Source organism: Suillus discolor (assembly GCF_016758755.1).
Source record: "Suillus discolor strain FC423 chromosome Unknown F5147scaffold_20, whole genome shotgun sequence".
Taxonomy (NCBI): Eukaryota; Fungi; Basidiomycota; class Agaricomycetes; order Boletales; family Suillaceae; genus Suillus; species Suillus discolor.
The window spans coordinates 325372-348272 of record NW_024541267.1 but is presented as its reverse complement, the minus strand read 5'-3'; the positions used below and the strand labels follow the sequence as shown (position 1 = coordinate 348272).

The window sequence follows — 22901 nt, the reverse complement described above, 5'->3', positions numbered from 1 at the left end:
AGGCTCACAATATTGATTGAGAAGCGCTCAAGTGGGTTAGCCATGCCGCTTTCATATTACTGAGTGGTATTATTCGTCGTGTCAACCGCCTGGAAATTGATAGGTACGGGCCGAGACAAGATCTTCAAGGCTTCGCATGCTATAATCGACAATTAGGCATCCTCGTTGAAGACATACAATGTCCAACAGGAGCCAACAGGAACTCTGAATGAAACCTCAATAGCCTCAGGCAGGCTAAATGGGATCCCACGAAGGTTCTAGCGCTCTTCTACGATAGTTTATTCGGCACCGAAATTGAATGTTCCGTGGTAATGGGACGAATTTTACGCACTTTGGATATAAGAGGGAGGAAAAAATCGAGTAAATTCCAGTTGGGCGAAAAGTAAAAGGTGGAGCTCAAGTTTTGCCTAGGTATACCGAAAAACATACTCGCATCGAGCACAGTTAGCCGGCGGTACGGAAGTTCGCCTGCCAGCACATGGGCTTTTTTGAAGTTGCATTAAAGTGGTACTAACTCATAATGTCAATGAATAACAATAACTGCAAAGACGCAAAAATCAGGTGTGTCACACCGCAGCGACAAACTTGCGCTCCAAGATTTGTTTTCCCCCAGTGCCAATCATTGTGCATCTGGCAAAATACTTCGCCAGTGACAGCCGTACACCTTGGAGTGCATGGAGTGCCTCAGTTGTCCCACCAGAACCGAGCTTTGCGACCAAAACACGGAGATGCTCATCGCCGGATCCTTGATCAGTTCTCGCAATTACTTCTTCCAAATGCTGTAGCAGAACGCACGCGCCTGCGTACGGAAAGAGTAATGTGGCGTCTAGCAAAATAATTAGGCACCCGACACGCGTATATGGACTCTTTCCGTACCATGTTGCAAAAGTTGCTGGGAATCGCACAGTAGAACTGCCCACCACGATTTTGGAGAAAGCCCGTCTTGGAACATTGATACAAGATCCCAAGCAGCATCTTGCAGATCCTGATTACCCAGGCGCTGATGAAATTCAGCGTAACGAACCGCAAACATCAAGCGGTGGACGAATATGCCCTGTGCACCGGACTGCATTCGAAGTGCCTGGAGTGACGGTGCAATGCCAGCCACGTAACGGATGAATTGTGCCGGCCCTGATGGTATTTCGTTTAACACCAAGCAAGAAGATTGAAGTTATTCATACCTGCATTGATATACTCTTGTAAAACGCGATCAACCACGCGACCTAGTCCAGGCCAATCCTCCGCCGAAGAAGAATACGAAAGTGCGAGTCCGTATTCCTTTTCTTGTACAAAGGTCTGAGCGGCTATCTGTGTGAAAAACACGGTGAAACATAGTTGGTGTAAATTAGAGATGATGCATACGCGACAAATAGTTCGTCGAACTTCCTCGCGCTGATATTCATAGCACGTCGCATTGATGTCTTTTACCACACCCGCAAGATCTCCAGACTTTAAGTTATCCGCGCCGTTTTGCTCCCCTTGGCCATGGGTAATTGATCCGACGGAGCGCAACTTGAGCGGAACGTGCATTAACACTTCATCGGCACTTCTGACGCCAGTTTCTCCACAAGAAAACATGTATGCCACAGTAATTCTCCAAAGCGCAGGATCAGCGTGAAGATACTGTGCATAACCGAGCACATAAAAATCTCTGACATTGAGACCTGAGCTGCAGAAGGTATAAGCACTGTTATCCCCAATAAAAGACCTTAACATACTCCTCATTTGCATCTTTTTCGATTAAAGATAATGCTTGCATTAAATCTGCCATATGCGCAGCAAGCCAGGGGTCGAGTTGGGCCGCATGGGACAATGCTTTGGCAGGGTCACCGCTGAACAGCGCTGCATGTACCATATCCTCCAAATTCGTCGGATCTTGGGGCATATCATCAAGGACCTGAGAGGCGACCTCACTTTTAAGGATGTCAGCATAAACTTGGTCTTGAAAGAGAGTAACATACGGTAAATCCTGTCTTCGTAGCCTTGCATCAGCAAATACGCCCCACGAGACAGAAATTTCTCTCCAGTCTGCGCCAAGATCTTCGCAGACCCGACGAATGACTTCGTTACGTCCTTCTAGTATACCAACGATGTCACTCAACCGATCCCACCAATTCTCGATCCCATCATGCCGATCAGATTCAGAGACACTGTCTAGTTCAATTCGCAGAGCTTTCACCTTATCCTTCCATCGGTGAGAAGCATATGCAAAATCACGCTCCGCCTCAAAAGACTGAAGGTGAGGCTGAGATTGAATCAATGGGGACAACCGTTGAGCGAGCCGGCGAAGGTTGTCGGAGGGGTGAGTTGATAGTGTTGCGAGGAAGAAGGCTGCGGCTTTGGAAAGACCCCTCAAAGTCACCCTGTACGATGTTAGCTTGTTGAGTATCATGAAAATAGGATCCTACCTGACAAGATACGGCCAGAATGTCTCGTCTTCCCAAGGGCGATCTAGACCCGATAGGTGATCGCCCTCCTCCGTGGAAGGTTCAATGAAGTGGACATTCAACCACTCCATTAAATCGTCACCTACTGGTGCGTCTTCGTACCCGTACTCGGGTACGTATAAAACAGCAAATAGGGCGAGACACGTGTATAAGCTGCGATAATGATCACCGGAAAATTGGGAGGCGCCCTGAGACTGAACAGACGTTTGCTATCTTCCGATCAATACCTCATGGTGAGACAACATGCAAATACTCACCGAGGTGTGTATCCAGCACTCTCTGGTGAAATTGACATAATCCAGGGTTAGCTTTCTGATCACATCATGAGTTTCTTGACTGTGTAACCTAATGTGGCATGGGATTAGTGTATATGACAAATAAGTCATTAATCCTAGTACCATTCTTGTCCTCGGCTTTGAGCCGTGTTGGTCAAGTTTTGTAGCGCAGCAAATATTATGGACGTATCTCCGATGAACTATCCAAACATGAACGTGTGCGATATAGTATAGACTGTACGGACACACCAATCGTCTTTCAGATGATGGCGAAGTTTCACTGCTCGCGAAGAATATGGGCTGCTCTTCCACACCGCTGGCTTTTATGCTCGGGGCATCTTTCTAACACAAATTATGAATTGGTATTTCATTGCAGCAATTTGACGGCGTGAAACCTACTCGGGCAGATGGAAATACAGCGTACGACTGGTTCAAAGGTGACTGAGTAGATAAAAGTGTCCTTCCCGACTGGATGAACTGTTCGGCGTGTCCAACTTGAATAAGAGGAGGAAAGAGGTTCAGGTGGTGATCGATGGAGCTCATCGGATTTTGACGAGTGACACTTGCAAATAAGTATATAAGAGTTCCCTGCTCTTCTGCACTATTACGTGTGAATATGGAGCGAGTCCGGGACGATCTAGTGACTTGGAAGTTCGAGGGTGGTTGGTCTCAGTTGGTTGGACTTCGATGATATTGATTACATGAGCTCCCTCATTCGGATTAGGACAACTAATATTATCATATAAACATTAGGTCAAATAAACACAAATATCAGCTAGGTGGGGCTAATAGGCAAATATCTACCGCAGAAAATGGAAACACAATTGACAGCGCGTGCTGCATTCGGCACTCTAAACTTAAGAAACAAAAGAGTGTCGAAGGAAGGGTTGATGCATCAATGCATTGATCAGGCGTGGCGCTGATCTCGCAGACTGCTGATCACAGGCTTCCAAAAATGATTTATTCCTTTAATTTTGATCCTATGTGGATGGCTTTGCATAGGTAAAATAATCAGTATTTCAGCCTTTTCAGAATCATGGGAAATTGACTGTATTTTTAATTTAACCGTAAGTTGATTCAATAGATTCTTATAGTCGGAATAAACTCATCGTCTTGTGAATAATACGATGCACACTATAGGTGACGGAGAAGCGCTGGTAGCAGCACTTGCAAGGCTAGTGGCAGGAACGAGAAGACGGATAAAAGGTTTGCAGGCTTTTTTGCAGCTGCACCGCGAAAGAGATTACGTCAGAGCGTGCTAGCTAAAAATGAAAGGAAGGTCGCTTATGTAAAAGTAAAACAATTCTAGAAAATCTAAAGCACGAAAATAGATTAAGGTTTATAAGAGGGGTACAAAATATGTTGAATTGCAAATGCGAGACTTGTCTCCCACAAAAATAATATTTATTATATTACCAGCCTACGGAAAGTAGTAATAGGAGAGGCCCCTAAAGCGGAAGCTTAAACTTAAGGTTCACTGACATATGTAATATAATATTGTTAGCATAAACTCAGCTCATTAATTAACTGCTAAAAATTTCAGGCAGCGTCTTATTACGAATACCCAACAGTTTCGTCATTCAATGACGGTCTCGACCTCCCCTCGATAAACTTACAGCTTATGCCTGAGCGCAATGCACTAGATCAGCATACATCATCCCCCCAGTACTAGCATGCGTTAAATTGATATGGCACTGGCCGCAGCCTGCATGACATCGACATTTTATTAGGCACATCAAGCTAAAGCGTTTTGCAGGAGGGCGCGTTACGACGACCTAATGCAGCTTGGGCCTTTTCAATCGGCGTTTATTCGAAGGTATACCCACACCCTTGATGTCGTGCTCATTTCCGCGAGCATCTACGGCCACCTTAATCCGAGCTCGGAATTTTTCCGTGGTGTTGGTTCAGCGGTAACCTGACACATCCTGGTTCTCGAAACCTTAGGATAAAAAGATAAGGCCAAGGAAAGAAAATTCAAGGTGAGTATGGTTGTCTAATTCCTTTTTTTGAAAGAGATGAGAGTACCTTTCGTGGACGGGGCACAGTAGCTTTCAAGACCGCTACTGAGACTGACGCATTCACGGCAGTTTAACCTGGTGTTGCTCCCCGTTTACAGAAAGGCCGCGGTACAACGCCATATATCTCAGGACGTAATTAGCGAGTTACGTGCCGTGATACCCAAAGTTTGAGAAACCTGTGCGATAGCACCGATGGTCGATGTTACCACATTGGGCAAAGGGCTTCATCTTTCCTTCAATCTCGATTGACCCAGTTTCAGCCCTCCAGCTCAGGAGGGCCAAGGTTTTGGCAAAGTGATGGCACCCTGTACATCCGTGAGAGTGGCCCTGTGGCCACCTCATGTAGATGGCTGATTGAAGACCCAATGCTATCTATCGAAGCTTCTCGACAGATCAGAACATCGAGGCATATTCTTGCCTTCGTTTTCGGGCATTCCATTTTAGCAGTTCCACGGTGATCGCAGATAGGCAAGCTACGAACCGGTTTGTATGACATCCAGCCTGATCGTAGACTCCGTGATCAGCTTGAAATGCTCATGAGGCTCTCGTTGAATATCCAATCGTATCTGTGGTTTTTTGTGAATCGATGTTTTTCTCCATACAATATTTAGGGACCATGGACGGTTTAAGAGAGAAGCTGAGGGGATTGTTTTAGTGGCCGCAGCTCTTAAGTTCTAGACTTACTAGAGCGCCATTTCTCAACCATACTTTTCTGTTCTTGATTTTTTCACAACAGAGGCACCAGCCATCAGGAGCGGAACTAACGGTCCATAAAACATATAGATCGTGAGTTGACAGGGCTAAGTCGTCAGCGTGTTGAGGTCCGAGCTTGCAGTTCAGTGGCGTGAATGAGCGTTTTGATCTCCGAGGTGGAGCCATTGGCGCAAAAATCAGGTGACATTCCCCTTGTTTCCACTGATCACCTGTGCTGTGCCTCGAGTCCTGGGCATGCCATCGTCCTATGGTAGTACACATAATTCAGTAGCGATTATTGGACAAATATCCCTTTCATAGGTTATTTGGCATGTCTGATTCCCTTCGCGACGAAAAATAATTTTAGCCTGAAGCAACGTCCACGTACCACATTCGACCGGTCCATATCTTGCACGACCCACTGACATGACTTCACGACCAGGAAAAAATCTCCTGATCCAGAAAAAAAAAGGTCATAATACGACCTTGCCGCAGAGGATGAAGAAATATCACAAGGGCTGCCGCTACTCGCTTACACGAAACATACCTGTGTTGGCACGTGGAACGTTAGGCACATCACCGCACTGGCCACCGCTTGCGTTTGGAATGTGTTGATCCAATTGTCTATCTCGCCTTCAATGTCAAGCCAGTCATACTTATTTCACAGGACGACGAGTTGCACTCAATACGATTTGGTACGGTGTTTAGGGAATGGGGAGCAGGTCATCCTAGTTTGTCTGATGCGGCCCCCAGATTGGTGAGCAGAATCTGATTGGCTTTGAAGTTTCTGCGGTACCGAAGGATTATATCCAGTCATCCGAGAATAGGAACACACCAGTACGCCATCTACACGCCTCATCGTCTACATTCGTCCTGAGATGCAGCTGGCATAGAAGGCACTCCAACCAGGGTACCGATTCCTTGAACATCACCGCTCATGTCACTCCGGTGCGCCGATGGCAGAGAAAAGGCACGCTCCGCACTTAAGGAATCGGTACATCATGTACGCAATGGCAAGCTCTTACCTTCGAATGTACAACGCTCATCGTCCTGAGGATTACAGGTCACAGAAGTCGAGGTTGCTGGGGAAAGGGCGGTTCCGTTCCGCTAGTTGAGACGAATCATGTCGTCTCACTATTGGGTGCGGGTCGTAACAAGACTGGCCATACCGACACCGCAAGGCACGTGAGGCATCAAAAGATTGGAATGTTGCATTCCCAATGAGTCCAGCCGATGGTCCTAAAAGTGGGATAGTAAGTTTTGCGGCTGTGTTTGGACTCCCGGTAGGTCAATAGTTACATGTTCCACATTGTCGTTGTCATCTAAAACATATATCCAGCCAAAGTGACTTCATTGGAGTCAAATGACATCAAGTATTAAATCCTCCGATACCTCTGACACTACTCGATACATCAAAGCATCGGAGACGAACTTTCCAACCTGCAGTAATGGAAAGTAACAGCGTCTCCTGCGAAACCGAATTTCATACCATGCAGTACCGTGACTTTACTGCTATATATGATTGTTATCTCACATTCATGACGCGTGTCGTTTCCCCTTGCAACGTAGCATATAGGCTGCCTGGTTCCTTGGGGTAGCATGCAAATCGGGTTTGGTCTTCCTCCTCTCGATATCAGGGCAAATCAGCGCCACAGAGACGGCAACTCCAGTGAAGTTTCGTTCAGCTCACCAGCGTTATCCGGTTTTATCTTTGATGAGCTGCCCTCTGTGCCGCCACTTTCGGCGCCCGCGTTGGCCAGTAACGTACGGTCTCGAGAGTACTCGGGTATTGGATCGAGGAACGTGCTGGAAAGACATCGCGATGCATCATACATGGTGGACTTGGTGAAGTGAACTTCACATTCATGACCCGCTGAAATTGAGCTCCACCAGTCAGGAACTCCCATTTCACTGGAGAAGATTAACTCACTCCGATTCTGTGAATTTCTATCTCCGCGACCCGCTGCAAGATGCTGGACATTCTTCTACCAGATGCGTATCCCCAACTTGGCGGAAGTTTGTTTAGAGACCTTTAATGGCGATCCATTGTTTTACAGCACATGTGAACCACATTCGGACACGACGCCAAAGTCTAGGTGCGTGAAAAAAAAAAGAACGGCCCACTGGCTAACATGCCACAACATTCTTTTAATCATCTATGTACCCTGACGCTCCCACCAACATCACATTCATGCATACGAACCAAGTTTCCTGTCACCGCTATCAAGGACATAGTTCAGGGACCTAGGACCTGTGACCAGTGGATTTTTGTCGCGGACCCCCAGTCTGTTCCGGTTAGCCAGGCCCAACGCATGTTCTTTGTCAGTCGACTTTTCTCTTTTTGTTGTTTTCGACTCCAATCTATGCCCATTAGGGCATTGTACGCAACGTTGGACAGTACGACCTTTCTCTTACCATCATGTCTCGAGTCAAAGATCCAATCCTCTAATTTTCCACTCGTGACCCTTTCTTCAGCTCGGTCGAGGATCCTGGATCAATATTTAGTCCGGGTTCTTTGAGTAAATGGTCATTCGTAGAGGTTATTCGGGATGGGGAGCCGGCGTTCTTAGGAAAATCATGGATTTCCTATTTGTAGGATTCGTCGTCAGCAGCCGCGTCTCCAGAGATTGCACGCTAGCGAATTGAAGGAGTAATTTGGGAGCATCATGGATTTTTTTTCGGTCTGATTGGTAAGCCCACATTTATCTCTTATATATTGTATGGCAGCGCTGTAGTAGCGTCCAGATTACCAGCGCAGCATGGTGTGGCACACGGACATGTGATGCACATGGGTCGTTTGAAGAGCAGATGGTTGGAGCACGAGTATCATCGTAGTTCGCTTTCTGTTGTTTCGCTCCTTCCCCAATTCATCCGTGGAGCGGATTGATGTTGATGACAGGCATGACAAACCAGTTCCCTCATCGAGAATAAAGTACTGGCTTGCACAAGCTAAATTGCGCCCTGTGTAGACCTAGAACCCTCTAGTCACTCGCTGACTCACCAATATCACTCGGTGACGTACTAGGACTGACGACGCTCAAAGCTTATGACAATGCTGGGCTAGAATGTGGAGTCAAAAATTGACTGGAGCTGCGAACGAAGAAGGGGAGAGCGAATCACTTTGCCCTGCATACCCTCCATCACGACATACGGCAGCGCCATCGACGAACACCAGTAAGGTCCTGGATTGTGCTGTATCTAGGCTGAAGTGCAACTCACCGTACAAGCCACCTAGCGTGCCATCTGAAAAGAGCTGAGCGCCCGAAGCATTTTTGTCCTGCGTTACCGCAAGAGGCTGTAACACGGCTCGGCGACGTGTCCCCTTCCCAAGCCAAGCAGTGGTCTTCACAATCGATAGCGCGAACCAAGCACCAACTCCATAGTTACGTTTTCAGGCGCAAGGCCACCCAAATTAAAGCCTTGTGCCAACGTGCATACACTCACCCCTTTACGCTTTCACTCCTCAAGGAAATCCATACTAACCGAAGCACTAGCCGCTTAACGTCACGTATGCACCGAACTTTATGTGCACCATGCCCAGCTTTTACTGCTGTGTGTACTATGTCTCTAGGCATAGGTAGCAAGGCGAGGCAGCCCTTGGCATCGCTATTTTCGGAATATTTTGCTGCGCAACAGTTGTGTTATAACCAACGCGTTTTCCACGATGACGTATCTTACTGGGCCGTTCTAATTTGCCAACTGGTATGACTGCGCCACAAGCTCGTCTACAATCAAATGTATTGACGTTTGGTTCAGGGTCAAACGTAATATGAGCCTCGCCGAAAGCATTGACACAACGCGATTGATATATACAACCGTCACGCTGGATGAGAAGACGCAATATCAATCACTTACTTCCTTAACGGTTCTCTTCCTGATGCATTATGGCTGCTGTCGTTAATATCAGGTGTGTGAGTGTGTCGCGAATGCAGGCTGCCAGAAGGCATCATTACGCCTGGTACTCATTTTGATCGGCAGTGCTTACACGTTCCGTGTTCGGGTATCAACCTCGTTCAGGACATTCACCGCTTTCTAGCCTTATGCGACGAATGCACGACCCGCCACAGTGCCTTTATAACCAGACATTCGAGTCTATGCTTGAATCATCCCCCACCATCCACGTCGAGTGGTACCCTCAGGATGGCTGATCCGGAGTCCGACAAGCATAGGGCTCATCTCGGGCTGTGCGGAAGTGCGAATACCGTTTTACCAATGAAAAGTGAAATGTTATCGTGTCTGTCATCGAGGTGTCTTCATCATAACCCCAACGAAGCGGCCACCAAGCTCCATGGGCCAGGTGGCTCGTGCCAGAGTGACCCTGGTATGCTCAATGCGGTGCATGAGATTGCACAGCACAAGCCACAGGTGGATAGTCACGTCCCAGAGATGATATGGCTCCATCAAGTTGAAGAGACATGCACAGCAAAACTCAGAAGAAGGCTAGAGATTGACGACCCTGTACGATGCAAACGCATCTTGAACATCCACGTATCTTGGAAATTTCAGCCGATCACGAATCTGAGCAAGAAAGAGTTTAATCGCGTATGGTGGATGGTGATAATCTGTAGGTGTCCTCCCTTATTGCGCTCATCATTGTCTATTGACCACGAAAACAGACCATCGTATCCTCTGGATTAGCGGCGTTCGTCAGTATGACGTTAACCCGAGTAATCTCATGGTTTACCGGACCCCGAGCGATTTAGTGATGGGCGCCTTCAACGACTGCGACTTGTCATCGCCTGAAAATGGGTCCGGCAGCCACGAGCGCACAGGAATGATACCATTCATGGCGATGGACCTTCTCACAAAGAACACCATCGAGGACAAAGCGGAAGCCCTCGTACCCGCACATTGCTGAATCATTCATCTGGGTCCTCATCTTGGTCTGTCTTCAGTATGAGGACGGAAAGCTCCTGAACAAGGACAGACCACTGCATTGCCGGCTCACAGGGGATGCTGTTGGTTGCCAGAAGATTAAACGCGACTGCTTAGAGTTGGCAATGGAAACCCGAACAAGAACCCCTCCGCCGCACCATTTTGTCTTGGAGTTCGATCTATTTCTCCTTACCTTTATCGCCTCATGTTATGTGAAGGGTGGCGAATTCGTATGGGAAGATATGTTTCGTCAATGGTTCGACGCGCAGCTACCATCATCAATACGATATATTGTCCACTCGCCAATAAGCTCGAAATAGATATCCCCTTAACCCCGCACCCTTCGAATGTACGCGCTACGTGGCACTACTCCATGACCCTCTAAATTATGGTTTGTATCCATCTGATAGTATGCCATAGCCTGTTGGTGACAGGTGTAGTTACCATATTGTGTTGTCTTACTGTTAGAGCGAAGACTGAATTATTGGTGGACCAATTAGAGACGTCCTCTGCCTCATCTCCATCCTCGCGCAGCAGATCACGCTGCATACTATCGTACTGTGAGCTAGACATCCTCTTCAATTTGTCACTGACGAGGTACAATACGTGTCCACTATCTCGGCAGAATCGGCCGCAGCTTTACGCACACCCATCTCACTCAGTTTCTCAACATTCTCCCCGCCGCACGACATATTTGTCCTCCCGGCTATTCATGATCGGAAGGCCTTCTTCCTCGTCCTCTCCCACTAACTTCCTGCACACTGCCGCTTAAAACTTACGGTATACCCTAACTTGATTCTTACAACTCATACATAGGACAGACTTATGTTAGCAAATGCGGATGTGACTAGGTCTATCCCGAACAAGTGTTCCCCTCCGCTATCTGGAATCTGGATATCTTCCATGTTGGTATTCCCTGATGTGGCTGCAAAATACAGAATATTAAAATACGGACCATTTGTTGAACGTTGAAGGCACGTACTATTCTACAATGTACGCGGCATAACCGCATGTTGTCCATGACGTCATGCTGTGTCGTCTCTTTTTCGGCTCTATCCGTTTTTTTGCATTGTTGCTCTTCCTTGCTCACCACTATGGCGACCTCTGCTTGGTGTTGTTGGTCTTCAAGCTCAAGAACGGAAGCAGATATCAGATTGACAAAAAGAATTACTGGCGTTATGACGCTTTCATCGCGACTCCAGAACTGGGAGATGTTCGAATCAACCATCAGTGAATTGATGAGTCCTTGATATTGTAGCCGTGGGAAGTATAACATGATTTAATTCTGCTACCGCCAGATATTAGCTTGTATATTGCGAGCAATTTGAGGTGCACATACAATGTCATACATACCCATGTATGCTTATAAATCCAGCTTAGCATTAATGATTTATGACAATGCTGGGACATTCCGCCTCTGCAGCCAATGAGTAGTCTGCTGGAAATATCTACCAAGTCCAACATTTGTATATGTTTGTTCACGTGACGGTGCGCTCACAAAAGTTCAACTTTTCTTCCCTCGCTGCTTTCCCTTGCTCATTAACATTGCTCTCACTCGCTCTCACTCATCGCTACTCTCACTTGCTGCTTTTGGCCGATGATGATGGTGCGATGACGACGACGGACGATACAACGACGACACGACGATGACACGACGATGACGATACAACGACGACGATGACATGACGACGACGACGACGACGATAACACGACGACGACGACACGACGACGACGATACAACGGTGACACGACGCGACGACGACGATGCGACGACGACACAACGATGATGACACAACGACAACACGACGATGATACGACACAACCACGACGATGCGACGATGACACAACAACGACGCGACGACAATACAACGACGCAATGACAACAACGACATATCTCTCGCTTGCTCTCATCATCTGAACCTACTGAGACTCGTTCCTTGATATATCAAGGGTATGGTAGATTTGAATGATAGATATATAGATGTTCTGTCAGATTCAAAATTTAATGGAATTGAAAAAGCTGCCCGAAAATACCGTGCTAGTATTGTCGTGAATTGAGATCCTAATTACGAAAATTTGAAAGGAATTAAAATAATTGGACAGATTGCCAAATCATCAAATTCTTGCAGATTTGTGCAAGTTGGATCGCATTTCATCCAATTTAAGAAGGAGGTTTTTCCTGAGTAGCTTTGACATCGGAAGCAGATATAAGAAAATGAAGAACGCTTCTTTCCTCTATAAGGTCAAACATGATAATGTAACGATCGATGGCAGAATTATGCTGATGTGTGCGATTGTGTACTATATATTGTGATATATGGCCTTCTACTTTCTTCACCGGTTCACTGATGCACGTATGGTGCGAATATCGCGTCTGCGGAAGACGGAATCTATCTATTGGATGCACGGACCACTATTGGTCCTATTATTGACGATGAAGGAGCGTTATCGAGAGTAAGAACGCGAAGAGACACGTTGTGCTTATTTTCAGAGGCGAATGAAGAACAAGACTGTGAATATTGTATTTCCTGACTTGCTACTGTAAATACTTACATTAATGAATGACACCTACGCCTTAGTAACTCCATGAACACAGAATGATTAATGTTAATGAGGGCCGGCAGCCGACCGAAGGCGAGTACTTCATTGTATAGTATGATACACACAAAGTATCCATAAAAATCACTTAGATGCATATACAGTATTTCTATCGTCTCGAACAGAAGCCACATTTTTGAGCTGCGCAATGATATCACAATCTGACGTGACCCTCTTGTATTCTCCGCCGCACTAGCAAATGTGCGCCGAAAGGCTGCCCAGGCGACCAAGGGTTGAACCGCAATACTCGCGGTTCTACATCATCCACCTCCTGTCTTGCAAGGGAACGGCTAGGTGAGTCCTCTGACGCAGAAGTCCAATAATCCCCCTCGTTCTCCGTATCGTCCCCAACGTCGGGCAGATCTGCATTGAAGTCAGGTAACTCTGATCCCAGGGACTTTGCCCGTTGAGCCTAGGAGATGTGCGGGCATGCATGACAGGTGGAGTTCAAACACCATCGTACGACCAGTTTACCAATTTGCCAAGTGACTGGGTATTTCATGGAAGCATTGCGTCAAAAACCGAAGTGGCATAACTCCGTATGTTGCAAGTACTATATCAAAAGGCTTACGTGGTTGGAAACGATGTTTGAAGTGCGCTGCATTCCACTAAGTTTCAAACGTCTTCCATCTCGGATCCATAAGATAAGGAAATGATTATAATGATACATATACAATACAACAAGCTGCGATGAAGTCCTCAAGCATCTATGCCCCGAAACCGTACAGAGTCCGCCCTGAGCGCTTCAGAGCGTAAACAACATCAAGGGCCGTGACAGTTTTCCGCTTTGCGTGCTCAGTGTATGTTACCGAATCACGGATGACCTACAAGAAACCATCAGTATGAATACTTGAATTCAACGAGCACATGCACGCACGTTTTCAAGGAAGATCTTAAGGACACCACGGGTCTCCTCATAGATAAGACCAGAGATACGCTTGACACCGCCACGACGGGCAAGACGACGGATAGCAGGCTTTGTTATACCTAGGTACACCGGTTAAACAAAAAGACAAGACCAATAATTGCCAAATGACTCACCCTGAATGTTGTCACGAAGAATCTTGCGATGACGCTTGGCACCGCCCTTTCCGAGACCCTTCAAGATATGTCAGACCGGAACAAAAAAAACTGACTCTGGGGCTCACCTTGCCACCCTTTCCACGGCCAGACATTGTATTGAGTTGAAAGTAAAGTGTTGTGAAGTGTGTGAGTTTACTGGTGCTGTGACGCGGAAGATACAGGAGTAGCACAATCAATTGCGAACTGTTATATACCGAGGCGCGTGGCTGTGTTGAATTACTACATCTGGAATGTTGATTGGAACACGTGATGTGACGCGACGCGTCTGTATATATGCCACGGCAGAGGCATATGCCCTTTCCCATACCAACATCCACATATCCGATTCTTTGTGCAATTATCCTTTCTCATTAAACAATGGCTCGCACTAAGCAAACCGCTCGCAAGTCTACTGGTGGTAAGTCACACTTTGGGTCTACAACATAGGACTCGAGCTCATTAGCTACCAGGCAAAGCCCCTCGTAAGCAATTGGCCGCCAAGTCTGCTGCCCGCAAGACTGCACAAGCAGTGTGTACAATCTTTTAAGCATTTGGAGTCTTCTCACAATAGTGTTCAGAGCACTGGTGGTGTCAAGAAGCCCCATCGTTTCCGTCCCGGTACCGTCGCTCTTCGTGAGATCCGTCGGTACCAGAAATCAACAGAGCTGCTCATCCGCAAGCTCCCATTCCAACGACTTGTTCGTGAAATCGCACAGGATTTCAAGGTTAGTTATGTCGTATATTTTAACTGCATTCGTGTCTGATCGTTTTGGCCAGACTGACCTGCGCTTCCAATCATCGGCTGTGATGGCTCTTCAAGAAGCTGCTGAAGCATACCTCGTCTCATTGTTCGAGGACACCAACTTGGCTGCTATCCACGCAAAGCGTGTTACTATTCAACCCAAAGATCTTGCTCTTGCACGGCGGTTACGTGGGGAGCGTTCATAGACCTGACATCTTGTTATTCGTATTTGTGGTGTACCTTATTGTATTTCTATATATTTTACCTTTGGCATCCCCATGTGTGCTTATTTTCAGCGTGACTAGCAACGTTGGCCTTTGAAGATCTGATATTTAATGCGTCTCATCTGAAGATAGAGTCCGACAAGGTCACGCTGGTGTGTTGAACCTGAACAAGTATATCAACTTAGATGCTTAAACTATGTACCGAAGTACATTCATCTGAAAGGGATTGGTGGAGAAGTCCACATTTTTTTCGGACAATGGAAGATACAGTCATGAAGATAAAAGACATCCACACGAGACACAATGAGACTCCGTGGACCCTTGAACAAGACTCCACACGTGACCACGCGACGCGATCCTATAAAGCAGTCTCACTTCAAAGACATTGTGCCCCAACCAAGCGAGATCTAAACTCTTGATCAACACTCTACTTCTCCTATCAATGGCCCGCACCAAGCAAACTGCCCGCAAAAGCACAGGCGGTAAGTCGCCGTAACCTTTCCGGTTCACTGCCACCTATGCTCATTCACAACCAGGTAAGGCTCCTCGAAAGCAGCTCGCAGTGAAATCGGGACAAAAGGCTCCCATGCGTGCACACGCGGTATGTTGTACATTTCTTTCCAAACCCATTTAACCTTCCCTCAGGCAACCGGAGGTGTCAAGAAGCCACATCGTTTCCGTCCTGGCACGGTAGCCCTTCGCGAAATTCGCCGCTACCAAAAGTCGACGGAGCTGCTCATCCGCAAACTTCCCTTCCAACGCCTTGTCCGCGAAATTGCACAAGACTTTAAGGTCAGGATTTACGATAATGGAATCACATTGAATTCATTTGACATTCATGTCACAGACCGACCTCCGGTTCCAATCATCGGCCGTAATGGCCTTGCAAGAAGCGGCTGAGGCGTACCTTGTATCGCTGTTTGAGGACACCAACTTGGCTGCTATCCATGCCAAACGTGTGACTATTCAACCGAAGGACCTTGCTCTTGCTAGGCGGCTGCGCGGCGAACGTTCGTAGAAGTTTTATTAAACACCCATCAATCCTCTTTCCTGCAGCACGGTTTGCTATATCTGTTTGTTCTTAACTTCGTATTTGAGAGTTTGGCTTAAAGTTTGTATTATTTCCTATAATGAGCAGCAGAAATTAGACCTATCTTCTTGCTCTTGTGTGACCCGACTCGAATTGTGTATGTTTTCCAGACGTGCAATTGCCAGCCTTTCAGGCAACATATCATGTCATCTATAAAGTGGCAGTTCTGACTCCACCTAAAGTCGTGATCATCACGCACCACTGGACAGCAGGTAGACAATCATTAATAGCTCCCGCGAAGCAAATTGCGCGCGAGTACCGGCGATGAGCAGCTTCAGGCACTGGAGCAAACTCTTTGATCAGTGCAATCAAGCTCGTTACCAGCCAGCACACATGCAGTGTTGTCCACTTTGTCCAATTCGTCCATGCTAAACGTCGGCCAATAAACTCCCTCCCCCTTCCAATGCCACGTTCGTCAGGGCTTCAAGCTTCGAGGTCAAGGCATGTTAAATCGGGCCCTACTGAATTCGCCTGACAAGTTTCTGTTGCAGATGGCTCTCTGGGTTCCATTCTGACCGTAACTTGGCTGTGATCCATGCTAAGCGTGTGACTGAATATTCAACTTGCGCGGCGACTGTGTGGCGAACGTTCGTAGAGGAATCTCATATTCGTTAATCTGAAGTATAATATTGAGATTCTCACACGAGAACGCACTTGCTGACTAAGTCACAAAGCTATCCTTCTCTTCCGAAGTCCGATACAAGCACACTGACCTCTTCCCTACCTTTGTTGTAACTCGTGTGTGGTACATGACTTGCATATGAAACTCATGCTTCGCCCTGAATGGAGGCTTTGGCCGATCTCCACTTTTCTTGGTGTTACTGACCTCAAAACTGGCGTCACTGTTGTCCTATTGTTTGCAGTAAGCATCGTGGTCTTTTCCTTCGACCAATGTCGCGAATATAACTTACCTCGCAGCTCCTCAACAAAGTAGCAGGCGTTTACGGCTTGATTGCTGTCATAACCGGTGCAAACAGCAACTTTGCGCAGCTCAGTTTGTATATATATTCAGTTCTCGGTCTCGTCGCCCTAAGCTGGGGACTAAAATCAGTCAAAGATGTTCGTTGCTCTAGCACAATACTCAATCACCAATTGACATCGTCTTTGTTTGACAGGAAAACCCTCAGCACACACTCTATTTTGCGTACTTCTTCTTCCTCGACCACATCTTCTCAACAATTTGGACGGTATTCTTCTCCATTATCTGGTGGACTTATACCTCGCATGATGGGCAGCAAATCTCCAATTCACATGCACAGGAGGCCATACGACATAATGCACCAGCTGTAAACCACACTATGTCGGATGAGCAGCGGGCTCTGGAAGCGAATATTTTGTGGCACGAGGAGAAGGGCACTGCCATGGGCGTCATCATTATCAGCTGGCTTGCAAAGGTATATGACCACCAATTTATCTACACCACTTCCTCAATTCCCAAACTACACAGATATATTTCGCACTATTACTCTACTCGTACGCCACACATCTCCGCAAGGGCTCGTACAACTCCATCCGACACTTGCGTTCGCATTCGAGTACTCCCGCCGGCTACACCGCAGCACTGACCGAAGAGGAAGATGAAGTGGACGATTTTTACCTACCCTCGATACGAAAGAACCCGCCCTCGCACGCTTCAAATGACTCTATATCACACCTTCCAAACGGCTCTACACCGTATTTCCCCAACGGCTCTGCTTCATACACCCCGAATGGCTCATCTTCCCATATTCCCAATGGCTCGATATCGCATCTGCCCGATTTTGTGAGCGCCCCAGGAAGACACGGGAGGAAGGCGAGCAGGGGCTCGTCAGGCAAGACCAATATACCCGGAAGGAAAAGTGAGGGGAGCAGGGAGGTTATCTTTGAAGACGATGGGTCGTAGACTCGTGGGTAATATACCATTTTTTGTGCCGTGTGGCAATCTATCAGCGAGCATAATATTTACCCTAAGATGACTGGCAGTCCTCGACGTTGATTCTCCATGAGCAAAGTGACAAGGGTGTCAGTCACGTATTGACACTATCTTTAAAGGATTTTATTTCTCGCTGGCAAGCCTTCGTGTTTAGCGCTGGAATCTTTGGTGGTTTAATGTTTCCCGGATCGTGAATAATATGGTCTAGTACACATCTGAGTATCCAAAACCTGGAGTTTTATATAATTTAAGCACATCAAAGTTCGTGAGCTCCACAACATCCATATCTCCTCCGTTTACCAGAAGCAAAGCACGTCGAAGGACAGCGTGTTACAATGTCAGCCTGTTCGCGACTTCTTTGCCTCGGGACCCTCGTTCGGGACTCGAGCTTGCATTGCACGCGATTCAGATTCCACATTTTCTTCCAAGAACCTTTCCTCGATATCCCGTACCCATTTACCTCCCTCGGCTCCTTCAAACAGCCATACGTGGCTAAATCAAGACTCGATCAAGCAATGTACAAGGATCGCTATATAGTTTGACGACATACCTCTTGGCAACACGAGTGGGCTCGGTTTTGCCCATCATCTCACCTGAGGTGCGCTTTGCTGGTCTCGCTAGTGACGGAACGTCGAGGCGCTTCCCCACTGGAGGTGGCAACTCCCACGCAAGTTGTTCACAGAGGTGTTGAACAATGTCATCTGCATTTCCAAGAAGGACGATCTGATCGTTACGAACAGGTGGTTAGTGTCATCGATATCCGAAAAGGAGGTATGTGTACGAACATCAGGGTTAATATGTCGGACAGGAGTTTTATTGATCAGAATCTACAACAACTCTTGGCTCAGAGAACAAACAGCACGCTGATAAGATAAAATACCAACCTGGGGAACCGAATGCGGAAGATGCGCTGCCGAAGGTCAGGTGCTCATCTCAGAATCGTATACATGTTCAACTTACAGAGAATCTCGGATACAGGTGAGACTTTTAATGAGGTTCCGATGACGATCAACAAGTCGACTTTATCTCGATCGTCCTCGAGGGCGTGATCAAAGTCATCCGCGAGCTTCTCTCCAAAGAAAGTGATGTCCGGCTGTGCACTCATGTCATCAATAACTCGCATAAACAGAACAACAGGAGCAAACCAACTTTCATCACGCCAACTGGTATCGCCTCATCCTCTTCGTCACTCCCCTCCTCCCATTCCTTCCTACCTCGCTTCTTGGCCTTTTTCCTGAAAGCAGCCTGGCGAACTTCCTCGGCTTCCTTCTTGGCCTCCATGCACACAGTGCAGAACGGGACACGGTGTTCCATGATATCCTTTTCAATTTCGTTCCCTGGTATATGCCGTTTGCACTGAATGCACGTCGCAGTCGCAAATGATCCATGACACTGCAATACGCGAGTAATTCCGGTGAGTGTTTCTAGTGTGTCGATGTTCTGGGTGTAGTTCTGGTGATGACTTTCGTCAACTTCAAGCAAGTAGAGGGAACAACAGGACTTACCCGGAGAAGCTGTTAATAACCCTCGTAAGATTCATTAACCCTATGAAAAACATGCCACCTACCTTGCCTCTATCTTCTATAGCTTTGATGAATCGATGACAAGGAGAAGGTATAAAGTTAGATGGATATATCTGGCTGTAATTTTTGCATCAGTTGAAGTATTGTCTCTCGGGGTCGGAGCAACAACCTCGCAAATGAGCTTGATGGCTACAATGTCAGCATGTGGTCAGATATTATAGAACATCGATACTTACTAGAATACTGTGTAAAGCGAATCCAGGTTAACGACGTCTCACAGAAGATGAGATCTCTCACCTGCAGGATTTTCTCTAAAATAGTGTATATCGAACCTGACAGGTGTCAGATTAGGAGCACATGGAATAGCTGATCATCTTACATCTGTTGAGGGTCATCGAGGTCATAGGTCCCCCGTTCCTTCAGCATCGCATACAAGCCATTATGCGACCCTAAACAACCCTTGAAGATACCGCGTTCAAAGTGCAAAAAGGAGAGTCACGTACTGAAGTCTGGAATACCGCATGAGACGCCTACGCACAGATTCAGTGATGCAGTCTTGATCGAGAAGGGGAATAGACAGACTAATGCCAGCACCAGTGAGCACAACCATGCGCTTTGAGGCTTGGATTAGGGAAACCGCGTCGGCAATGGTGTTATATTGAGCCAGTTTTTCCCTGAGATGAAGCCTTGTGTGTGGAACATTGGAATCATCGTAAGCGATGCTCAAGAGGGCCTATGGATTTTTACCCACTCTTTAGCCATCGCGACCCGCAGAAAATATAGCATTGTTTGAGGTTGCTTTTCCCGCAATTCAGGGCACTATGGTCCAAGTCAACGAGTTCCATTGTATGTATGCAGATCAAATGACGGAGTTACCAAGGAAATCCCGAAAGCAAACAGAAGTTTCACTATCGGAATATTTTGAGTGATAACATATTCTCTGACGAAGGAACTCATTCCTGTAGGAATGTGATGTAGCGCATGAGATTTGAGCCCACGCCTTTTTTGTTTGTGAGAACGTAGGCTTACCGCGTTCTTTCAAGTGATGCATCATCTTTCGAATTTCTTCCTTCGACCATGCTCCATCTGCTAAGGTGACATCAGCTCAATGACATTCATCGATAAGAAGTTCCATGGACTGCGCTCTCATACTTCGACATTAAATGAATATACCTACCTTCCCGTTTCAATTGTTCTATGACCTCGGTTTCCACTTCGAGATCGTCCAGGTCGCCACTCTCCTCTACAGCACTGTGCCGCTCATGCGCAGGGAGAGCCAGATTTTCTGAGTCCAAGTCATCATCTAGGTCGCTCTCTTGGACTTCCTCTTCTTCATCTTCATCCTCCAAACCTTCGAGCAAGTCCTCGATTGTATCTGGGTCCACGTCCACATCCTCTGCAGCATCTATGAAGGCTCTCAACTGAAGAGCATATAATGCGCTATATGTCTTTGGTTTGCCCTTGTCTCTTGCGGCAGTTTCATGATCGTTGGGGACATTATGTTGCCCATTCAATGTGCACATTTGTGAAAGAGGAAGGAGGTGCACCTGTAAAAGCAAGCCCGTTAAGTAATGGTCTTACTCTCCATTCGGTGTAGCTCAGCTAACGAGTATACTTTGAGGTGTACTTATCTGGTCTTCCACAAATTACAACGCCTCTCGAGCCGGTTGCAACTTGCAAGGCTCAAGCGCAAGCCCTGGCCAAGCGTTTGTCCAACTTGGTCGAAACTGCAATTCATCATCACCCATTTCACGTGATCACTATTAATTTAGTATACACGTGACACCCTCTGATATTGTATGACTATAGTTATCCGAGTTCCGCGTCCTTCAACGACTTGGATGTCTCTAAATTCACAACCTTGTCATGGAGAGCTCTGATTTTGAAGACGATTTTTACGAGGATGATCTTGAATCACTGGTTCATAGCTCTCCAAGTGCATATACCCATACTTTCACCTCGCCAGCTCCAGAACAACGCGCAAGCCAGCACAAGGACATCCGAGTCATTGCACCAGATCAAAACAAAATCACTCACATAAAGACACCTCAACTTCCGATTGAGGTCGTCGATTACATCGCTTCTTTCTTGTTCGACTCTTGCCCATCTGGCTGCTTCTTCCATGTCCACTCGTTCTCTCTGGTCTGTTCTCAGTTTAGACATGTCGCACTGCGTCATTATTTTTCTTCCATTCACGTTGCGTCTGCAAAGCAACTTTCTGCATATACAAATTTTCACTTCTCATTGATTTCCCGTAATGCCCCGGGCGATAGTGTTGGACTCGACTACGTCAAGTGCGTTTTCTCACACATGCTCTCACACACTCACCGATAAACTTGACAGAACACTTGTAGCACCATCGCATGCTCTCGAAGCAGCATCATGGAATCCATCTCTCTATAGGAACCTGAAACACCTGATGATCTCTTCCTCATCGGACGGAAGACAATCTCAGACAACCCGACTCAAGCGCATCTTCTCCCCACCGGCAATCCCCCTGGTCCCGTGGTTTCCTCCTCAACTGACGTCTCTCACAATGACAAAACTCTGGCGAATTGACGTACCTTTGCTCAAAACCGTTGCATCTGCGTTCCCTTCTGTGAAGATTCTGCACCTCAGTTGCTCGGAACAGTTAGACGTCTCCTGCTGTTGGACTTGCTTTGAAGAAAGCTCAACTGCAGTCGTGCACTCGCCAATCCCGAATTACTTCAATGACATCACGAAATTGACGGTACGATGAGCTGTGTCACCCTATTTTCAACAAAATCCGACGCTTGACAGGACCACTTCGCGGATTCGCTGGAACCACTGACCCAGTTGACTGATCTTCACCTTGGCATTTTTCTTTCAGATGAGGAAATGGTGGAAAAGCATATCGAGCACTACGACACCCCATTGGAATTCGACCATATGCACCGAATAACGTTCAGTTCCAAAGCTGCATCTCCACCCACCGGAAACATCCTCAGTCAATTGGAAACCGAGACTACCACTGGACTCATATCGTATTCAGTAGACCAAGATGACAAAAAAGAAGAGTCTCACTCCGGAACCTGTACCGAAGATCTGCCCTTTCCTCATGGCCCAGAGCTCTGCCGTACATGCAAGCTTATCGGATCCGCCTCCAAGGTACGCACACGAGAGCTGGAGGCAAGTCTCGCGCTCGCAAGGAAAATCAAAACATTACGCACGGTCAGCTGGAGTTCGTTCTTCACATCTCAGGTCTTCGAGCCAGACGACAACAAGGCCGGCGATTGGCTTAGGAGGACTACAGCCTACATTTTACGCGCGAATGGGAGGGTGCGAGTGCGCAGGAGACCTTGGTAGCGCATAATTTAGCAATCAGATAAGCAAACGTTTCTTCTCCATTCATACCCAAAGCAGCGTCTTTTCGTCTATGGAATGTTCCCGTATTCTGTTACGATGTATTGCACACAATTGA

General features: G+C 47.0%; 9 protein-coding genes across 9 annotated transcripts; 4 read left to right on the top strand and 5 right to left on the bottom strand.

Annotated features, from left to right (window-relative positions):
• Positions 1–344: 344 nt before the first annotated feature.
• F5147DRAFT_689225 (Nup85 nucleoporin-domain-containing protein) lies at positions 345–3410 on the bottom strand. The gene is made up of 11 exons (XM_041436951.1): positions 3122–3410; positions 2972–3064; positions 2846–2922; positions 2705–2792; positions 2409–2656; positions 1962–2363; positions 1719–1913; positions 1363–1669; positions 1182–1308; positions 877–1131; positions 345–826 (listed from the first exon to the last, which is right to left on the bottom strand). The coding sequence occupies exons 1-11, from the start codon at positions 3263–3265 to the stop codon at positions 567–569; spliced, it is 2196 nt and encodes a 731-aa protein (XP_041294188.1). The 5' UTR covers positions 3266–3410; the 3' UTR covers positions 345–566.
• A 1474-nt stretch (positions 3411–4884) lies between these two features.
• Positions 4885–7268, bottom strand: F5147DRAFT_651781 (uncharacterized protein; the record flags this gene model as incomplete). The annotated part of the gene is made up of 9 exons (XM_041433554.1): positions 4885–5045; positions 5222–5306; positions 5425–5500; positions 5664–5699; positions 5822–5841; positions 5981–6066; positions 6459–6540; positions 6569–6672; positions 7124–7268. The coding sequence occupies 9 exons, from the start codon at positions 7266–7268 to the stop codon at positions 4885–4887; spliced, it is 795 nt and encodes a 264-aa protein (XP_041294187.1).
• A 2305-nt stretch (positions 7269–9573) lies between these two features.
• Positions 9574–10291, top strand: F5147DRAFT_651780 (uncharacterized protein; the record flags this gene model as incomplete). The annotated part of the gene is made up of 2 exons (XM_041433553.1): positions 9574–9997; positions 10050–10291. 2 exons carry the CDS (start codon positions 9574–9576, stop codon positions 10289–10291), a joined length of 666 nt encoding a protein of 221 aa, XP_041294186.1.
• A 345-nt stretch (positions 10292–10636) lies between these two features.
• On the bottom strand, positions 10637–11584 carry F5147DRAFT_760255 (uncharacterized protein; the record flags this gene model as incomplete). The annotated part of the gene is made up of 6 exons (XM_041440474.1): positions 10637–10729; positions 10771–10873; positions 10903–11014; positions 11132–11233; positions 11291–11294; positions 11399–11584. The coding sequence occupies 6 exons, from the start codon at positions 11582–11584 to the stop codon at positions 10637–10639; spliced, it is 600 nt and encodes a 199-aa protein (XP_041294185.1).
• Positions 11585–13452: 1868 nt separating this feature from the next.
• Positions 13453–14144, bottom strand: F5147DRAFT_610838 (histone-fold-containing protein). The gene is made up of 4 exons (XM_041432429.1): positions 14055–14144; positions 13948–14005; positions 13784–13893; positions 13453–13730 (listed from the first exon to the last, which is right to left on the bottom strand). The coding sequence occupies exons 1-4, from the start codon at positions 14079–14081 to the stop codon at positions 13614–13616; spliced, it is 312 nt and encodes a 103-aa protein (XP_041294184.1). The 5' UTR covers positions 14082–14144; the 3' UTR covers positions 13453–13613.
• A 202-nt stretch (positions 14145–14346) lies between these two features.
• Positions 14347–15952, top strand: F5147DRAFT_574717 (histone-fold-containing protein; the record flags this gene model as incomplete). The annotated part of the gene is made up of 4 exons (XM_041431236.1): positions 14347–14386; positions 14439–14497; positions 15580–15726; positions 15782–15952. 4 exons carry the CDS (start codon positions 14347–14349, stop codon positions 15950–15952), a joined length of 417 nt encoding a protein of 138 aa, XP_041294183.1.
• Positions 15953–16702: 750 nt separating this feature from the next.
• F5147DRAFT_752856 (Inositolphosphorylceramide synthase subunit Kei1-domain-containing protein) lies at positions 16703–17989 on the top strand. The gene is made up of 4 exons (XM_041440223.1): positions 16703–16886; positions 16943–17083; positions 17140–17418; positions 17472–17989. The coding sequence occupies exons 1-4, from the start codon at positions 16785–16787 to the stop codon at positions 17904–17906; spliced, it is 957 nt and encodes a 318-aa protein (XP_041294182.1). The 5' UTR covers positions 16703–16784; the 3' UTR covers positions 17907–17989.
• Positions 17990–18100: 111 nt separating this feature from the next.
• F5147DRAFT_689184 (DHS-like NAD/FAD-binding domain-containing protein) lies at positions 18101–21182 on the bottom strand. Its single transcript, XM_041436950.1, has 19 exons — positions 21067–21182; positions 20637–21006; positions 20489–20548; positions 20336–20418; positions 20211–20278; positions 20042–20145; positions 19963–19989; positions 19839–19908; positions 19757–19791; positions 19696–19702; positions 19629–19640; positions 19504–19576; positions 19442–19450; positions 19086–19388; positions 18897–19029; positions 18821–18846; positions 18722–18763; positions 18487–18659; positions 18101–18428 (listed from the first exon to the last, which is right to left on the bottom strand). The coding sequence occupies exons 2-19, from the start codon at positions 20980–20982 to the stop codon at positions 18275–18277; spliced, it is 1725 nt and encodes a 574-aa protein (XP_041294181.1). The 5' UTR covers positions 20983–21006; positions 21067–21182; the 3' UTR covers positions 18101–18274.
• A 143-nt stretch (positions 21183–21325) lies between these two features.
• F5147DRAFT_634102 (uncharacterized protein) lies at positions 21326–22786 on the top strand (the record flags this gene model as incomplete). The annotated part of the gene is made up of 3 exons (XM_041432855.1): positions 21326–21753; positions 21863–22190; positions 22241–22786. 3 exons carry the CDS (start codon positions 21326–21328, stop codon positions 22784–22786), a joined length of 1302 nt encoding a protein of 433 aa, XP_041294180.1.
• Between the last annotated feature and the right edge of the window lie 115 nt (positions 22787–22901).

What these genes read in the sequence shown, in the direction of transcription:
- F5147DRAFT_610838 (XM_041432429.1), bottom strand. Translation starts at nt 14,081, where the DNA reads ATGTCTGGCCGTGGAAAGGGTGGCAAG. An exon ending in TCTTCGTGACAACATTCAGG is followed by an intron (nt 13,894 to 13,947) that starts GTGAGTCATTTG and finishes CGGTGTACCTAG; the next exon opens with GTATAACAAAGCCTGCTATC. An exon ending in TTAAGATCTTCCTTGAAAAC is followed by an intron (nt 13,731 to 13,783) that starts GTGCGTGCATGT and finishes GGTTTCTTGTAG; the next exon opens with GTCATCCGTGATTCGGTAAC.
- F5147DRAFT_689225 (XM_041436951.1), bottom strand. Translation starts at nt 3,265, where the DNA reads ATGAGCTCCATCGATCACCACCTGAACCTCTTTCCTCCTCTTATTCAA. An exon ending in CTACGAAGACAGGATTTACC is followed by an intron (nt 1,914 to 1,961) that starts GTATGTTACTCT and finishes CATCCTTAAAAG; the next exon opens with TGAGGTCGCCTCTCAGGTCC. An exon ending in TTCGACGAACTATTTGTCGC is followed by an intron (nt 1,309 to 1,362) that starts GTATGCATCATC and finishes TTTTTCACACAG; the next exon opens with ATAGCCGCTCAGACCTTTGT.
- F5147DRAFT_689184 (XM_041436950.1), bottom strand. Translation starts at nt 20,982, where the DNA reads ATGTGCACATTGAATGGGCAACATAATGTCCCCAACGATCATGAAACT. An exon ending in AGAACAATTGAAACGGGAAG is followed by an intron (nt 20,549 to 20,636) that starts GTAGGTATATTC and finishes ATGTCACCTTAG; the next exon opens with CAGATGGAGCATGGTCGAAG. An exon ending in TTCCGCATTCGGTTCCCCAG is followed by an intron (nt 18,764 to 18,820) that starts GTTGGTATTTTA and finishes GAGTTGTTGTAG; the next exon opens with ATTCTGATCAATAAAACTCC.
- F5147DRAFT_752856 (XM_041440223.1), top strand. Translation starts at nt 16,785, where the DNA reads ATGAAACTCATGCTTCGCCCTGAATGGAGGCTTTGGCCGATCTCCACT. An exon ending in CTGTTGTCCTATTGTTTGCA is followed by an intron (nt 16,887 to 16,942) that starts GTAAGCATCGTG and finishes CTTACCTCGCAG; the next exon opens with CTCCTCAACAAAGTAGCAGG. An exon ending in GACTAAAATCAGTCAAAGAT is followed by an intron (nt 17,084 to 17,139) that starts GTTCGTTGCTCT and finishes TTTGTTTGACAG; the next exon opens with GAAAACCCTCAGCACACACT.